The sequence below is a fragment of the Lissotriton vulgaris genome, chromosome 7 (genome assembly GCF_964263255.1).
Source record: "Lissotriton vulgaris chromosome 7, aLisVul1.2, whole genome shotgun sequence".
NCBI classification, from domain to species: Eukaryota; Metazoa; Chordata; class Amphibia; order Caudata; family Salamandridae; genus Lissotriton; species Lissotriton vulgaris.
The window spans coordinates 293,639,452-293,645,316 of NC_141695.1; the positions used below are offsets into that span (position 1 = coordinate 293,639,452).

A 5,865-nucleotide genomic window follows, 5' to 3' on the forward strand; every position below is an offset into this window, starting at 1 on the left:
GTGCCTGGACCGCCCGCCGTGCCCCCGTGAGTCTGGTGGTCCTCAGACCACCTGGCTCATAATCAGGGCCCAAGTGTTTGCGCCTGCTTTAAGTAATGTTAGGAAAATCAACAGTGAACACCAGTCTACCACACCATAAACAGTCACAAAACAGGCCCAAACACTGACTGGTCAGACCAGTCCTTCAGGCACGCCAAAGGGCTATGTGGGCCAGTCTCACCCTGTTTTTCAGTAGGACTCTTAATGTGAATGTGTACCCCCATATTAAAAGTACTGAAGCTATAGAAGTGTTTCACACTGCATTATAAAAGCAAATGTGGTATCTCATTCTTTAAGGTATAAATATATGTGTGATTGGAGATCAGTTTTTACTGTCCACAACATGCCCTGGATTTCTGTTCATCTTGGCAACACACTCATCCCATAGTTGCCCACTTTAGTGCTGCTGCAATTACATCATTATAGTGTGGGTATTGCAATGCACATAGAATGCTTTCAGTGGCAGACCTACACATTTTTCATGCAACATAGTGTAGTATTCAAACTAGCTGGACTGCCTTGCACAAGAGGGACACTATAGCACAGCTCGGTACCTACAATGATTGCCCTGCTTCAGCTGTCATCCCATGTGCTGGCACACAAGCAGTCTACCATTTGCTGTTCTTAGCCACTCACTGTGTTAGAAAGGTGAATGTGTGTTGTTTAGCATAGGATATGTCCTGGAGGCATACTCTTCCAGTACAAATTCCTATGAGTAGACAATCTCGACAGGTTCTCAAGCATTGGCGGTGTGCAGTTCATTGTACCACACATTCAAAGTATTATTTGGTTTTTGGAGAAATTAACACATTTTCCCTTGTTGGCACTTGCCGTAAGAAGGTGTTCATTTTGAGGCAAAGGCTGGTCTGCACCGAAAGCTTTGGGTGTTTGTGTTGATCTGCCCCAGTAATGCCAGCTTGCTGTAAAGTTGTGCGAAGCGGAGCAGAGTTTTTTATGCGCTGTGAAAAGTTCACCTTTACAGGACTAAATTTCGCACTGAATGGTGCCACTTTGAGTCATTCTAGAGTCGGCACAAAGCGTAGTAAATCTGGGGGCATATTTACAAGGGCTTTAGCTCCTCAGAGATAAAAATTTCGCCGTGGGCAAGAGGGTGCTAACGGGCATAATCGCATGTTGGCTCTCTTTTTCCCAACGCCTCCCTTTGCATCTCTAATGAGATGCAAAGTGGGTACCACTGGGCGTTCCCCAGATGGACTACCTTGCAAATATCGCTGATGATACCATCGCGATATTTACAAGGCAGCCCACAGGATTTGAGCACACGTTAGATTTTGGAGAAACCAGCGGTTTTTGCCAAAAACTAACGTCTGCTAAAATCCAGACTTACCTATGCTTTACATAGGGGGTGGATTATGCTGATACGACCACAGGGTCGTATCAGCATGGTTATCGCCGTTTTGCAGGGAACATCGCTGGAAAACCAGCAATGTTCCCTGCAAAACGGCAATAACCTCGCTATCTCTGGAATTTTTATTGCCCTGGAGAAACGCGTTGTTAACAACTCGCTACCAGGGCGATACATTCCAGAGATAGCCTGCGATACAAAATTTATCGCTAAGCACGGCCAACGATTCCAGTTGTCTTTGGTTGCCTATCCTCTTCTATCATTTGAATCACCCTCTTTTGGATGTTGACAGTGTTCTCAACAGGAAGTACCTTCCACAAATCATACACAATTTATGTAAACTAACGACTTACTTGGAGCGAGTCTCTGTAAATGCATGGTCCACCGATTCCTTAGCTTGTTTCGCTAGTCTCAGAAGGGATGAAGTATCTATTTGATCCAGCAATGGGTGACCAGCTTTAAAATGAGATAATAAGTTTCAGAATGTCAGAAGTCGATTGGTAGTTGTAGGCTATATAAATACTAACACATTCATGGTATAAAGTAGATAGCACCTTACATTATCGGGATATTGCAATTACTGAGCAGATTGTTGACCATGCAGAGGAACAAGGCTTGAAGCCCACGTTTCTTTGAAATATCAAAACATTTCAATGTGATCTACAACATCTTACATATGGTACGAGTTATTTCCTTCTTTATAATACATGACTATACACACCATTGCAATACTCATAACCCTCTTCTTAACTACAGCTATCACGAAAGGTATCCTTTGGTTACAATTAAGTTAAATATTATTCATTTATGTATGTATGTGTTTATTGATTGTTTTGTAGTGTTGTGCATCATTACCACGATCAAGGGTGAGGAAGCAGGAATACAAGAGGATGTGGCCTAAAGACCAGAGCTGCTGACCTTGGAGCTGGGGAACCAGGTTCGAGCCTCGGCTCGACCTCCTGTGATTCTGGGCGAATCACTAACCCCCAGATTCACCATTGCCATGTTTTGCGAGTCCTTAATAGCAATTATTAAGGAATCGCTATTAAAGACTCGCAAAACGGGATTCATGTAGAAATCGCAATATTTATTGCGATTTCTACAGCTTCCTTATTTTGCGATTTGCTAATCGCAAATAAGGATGCGATTTCAAGGGTGCCAGTGTGTCCAAAGGACACCCTGTAGCACCCCTGAAATGGTAATTTACACAGGTGTTGCGCACACACATGTCCAAAGTTTTCGCTATTTACCACGCAGTTACACTTCGCGTTAAATAGCGGCCCCAGATTGCGAATTCGCAATTTTAAAATGGTTCATGAATTGTATTTAAGGAATCTCAAATTGAGATTCCTTAAATACAATTATTCGCAATTTAGCGATTTTTAGAATTGCGATTTTTGCATTTGAGATGATGAATCCCAAATGCAAAAATAGCGCTCGCAAAGGGCCAGATTCCCAGAATCTGGCCCTCTGCGAGCCGATTTCGGCTTCATGAATCTGGCTGTTAATCTCCCCGTGCCTAACAAAAAATGTATGTGTCCTTGTGTAATGTATCTGGAGCTAATGTAACGCACTCCAATACGTTCGGTTTAAGTTCGCACTATATAAAACTGCAAAAGAAAACAAAGGTACAAGAAATTGAGAATACATCTATTTAAAAAAAGTCTGCATCACAATTAAACTCTTATTCAAGGTTGGCAAAATATTAAACATTGCAATGTCAGGAACACTGCCCACTCGCTGCAGTCACATTCGATGTGCAGCTGCAGCAGTTCACCAGATGATGTACTGCCCTTCTGAGGGTATCTGGCTGCATACAGGCCTTTTATTGCACTGGGCATAGTCCCCAATGGGCTGGAGCACTTGGAGGTTACTTCCTGTGCATCTGTTACTTTTCCAAACTCCCTGAGGTTAATTGAAGCTGGCATGGGAATACTTTAGGAGATAGAGGGAGAGAGGGGCAGGGCCGGACTGGCCGTAGTGGGCACCGGGCATTTCCCATAGCTACAATATAAACCCCCTGTAACAAAATGGGCCAAAACTGGCCCTGGCAAACAGCTCGGCTGCACACCCCATAACCCCTCACTCCCCCAAGGTCAGCCAAGCAGTTTGCCAGTGCCGGTTTCGGTTCCCAGTAATTCCCCGGAGATGGAGAAGATAGAGAGAAAGCAACCAGAGAGGTAGAAGGGAGAGAGGAGAGAAGGAAGAATGGATGGAGGGAAAGAGAGAGATAGCATAAAGAGATGAAGGGAGCGGGTCTGGTTTGAGCATTTTTGCCTGGGATGTTTTTAGTACCTCAGTGTGGCCCTGTTTGCACATAGCTAAAGTGGTGTGCCAAGGTGATAATATTGACTGCCTAGTGGGGACAATTTAATCCCTAGCAATAATACTGACAGCCCAGAGCTTCAATGGGCAATCATCTCAACACCTGCACACTTGTTATTCCCCTGCTGAGTCCCACACCTTACAGGGCAGGACTTCCTAGGGTGGTGCAATATGGCATCTTGCTAACATGAATGGACGTCTTGCTATGGTATCTTGCCAACTACAAACAAGCAAATAGTACCTCTCACAATGAATCTCAAGCAAAGCATATTACAAGAACTCTTGGATGTGAAAAGGTGCATCTATAGAGCCAACAGCAGGACTGTGAGAGAGAAATAAATATGCCTCTGGGTAGGACAGGATATGATTGACAAAGTCTCAAGCCAATGGGTGAAAGAGGCTGAGCCAATGGTGTCAGAATATATGTCTGTGGTATTAGCAGAGACTCTACATTAAGATTAATAGACATCAGCATATCAGAAACTAACAATGGGAATACATCCAACTCGATAAATGTGATCGATGACCTTGTACATATTAACAGGGAAAGCTGCACTTAGTGGGAGTGAGCCACAATGATCTTTACCTTATTTGACATGCCTCTACCAGTTGGGCAGCTCACGTTTTCATTTGGGATTGACATGCTTTTCAAGATAGATTTTACTGTAATATGGTGTGTCCTACTCTGCTTGATCTTTTTGTTGAATTCACATATTTTGTTCTCTTTATATTTGTTGGAGCCCTCACCTCTCTCATCCCCTTATACCTTCTTATGCTTTCTTTTGGATGAATTAGCCAAGGTCATCTATTAGTGAAAGCCTGTGTATTAATGGGCCATATCTCTTTCAGAAATAAAAAGAGGACCAAGGAAGGAATACAAAATATCCACTTGCACTGAGAAAAGACCATTTTTACACCAATATCAAAAAATGATAGGTGATTAAAACAACTTTGGAAAGATTCCCTGTGCTGATCAAGTGAGTCACAAAAGATTCGGGCAAACAGCAAGGTCTACTCTGCTCAGAGGACTGTTACTGCTAAAACACATCTCCGCTTTTATGTCTTTAAAAGCCAAGAAAGCGGAGATAAAATGATCTCCCTATCAGCAACAGGGTGCTAACACGCAAATTCACATGTTAGCACCCTTTTTCTCTACGCTTCCCCTTGCATCTCTAATGAGATGCAAAGGGGGCGTTCCAGAGAAAAATAATAGGAGAAATGTTGTTAAGCGACATTTCTCCTATTATCAAGGGTTTCGCTAACCCTGTTAGTGATAAAAAAAAAGCAGCGCTAACCGCGGTTAGCACTGCTTTTTTTACACCTGGTATTTTCCTGACTAAGCCATGATATCCTATGGAAGGTGGATATCATGGCTAAGTTTGTGAGCCCCTATTATCAAGCTAACGCCAAACTTCGAGAGATTATCGTTGGTTTTCCAGCGATAATCTCTCAATTGGCAGTTAGCGCGAGGATTTTTATCACTATTGAGATAAACCTTGCTAATAGCAAGTTATCTCTGAGATAATTTCCGGCGATGCTTAGCATTAAAAAATTCGTTGCTAAGCATCGTTAGCGATAAATATCGCTAAACATTGGTAATATGCCCCACAGTTCTCTGAAGATTATGATTCATAAAGTGTCTGCACATGATATTAGCCTTCAATGAAATTGTACACCCTCTCAGGACCCGAGAACTCCACCGGTGGTATCCTTCTTGAAAACAAATCGGGAAATGTAACCAAATATTACATTTCATCACCAACCACTGAAGCTTGCTGTCACGTCCATGGAATAGAAGGTAACCAGAAATTCACCAAGTTTTAAAATCAAAGCATCAGGCTCACACTGCGCTTAGGAGCTCTGATCATGTCAGTTTGTCAGGACAGGAGACACATGACTGCTCAGAATGCTTTGAGTTTTGCTGTCTAGGCTTCTTGTAGAATACTCATGTTCTTAATGTTCTCTCTTGTTTGCTCTGCTGTGCTGTTTCCAGAGACTAACAAGCGGGTACAGTTTGGAAGAGACAGTAGGCAGCCACAGATTCAACTGGTGGAGGAAATGAGTAGAAGCTCGCAGCGTCCAGCTGAGTCATCGACTCTTTATTTTTTTCATGCTGAAAAGTAGCTCAGGAATAG

General features: G+C 42.9%; 1 protein-coding gene across 3 annotated transcripts in view; it reads right to left on the reverse strand.

Moving 5' to 3' along the window:
- The window catches only part of LOC147701417 (myeloperoxidase-like), a 175,034-nt gene that overhangs the window by 130,475 nt on the left and 38,694 nt on the right, over positions 1-5,865 (reverse strand). For all 3 annotated transcript variants that reach the window (XR_015297463.1, XM_086930099.1, XM_086930100.1), the window contains exon 3: positions 1,759-1,861. Coding sequence is in view for 2 of the 3 variants with exons in the window: in XM_086930099.1 (XP_086786225.1) it covers positions 1,759-1,861 (103 nt within the window). In the remaining variant the exon portion in view is untranslated. The remainder of the gene's footprint in view (positions 1-1,758; positions 1,862-5,865) is intronic.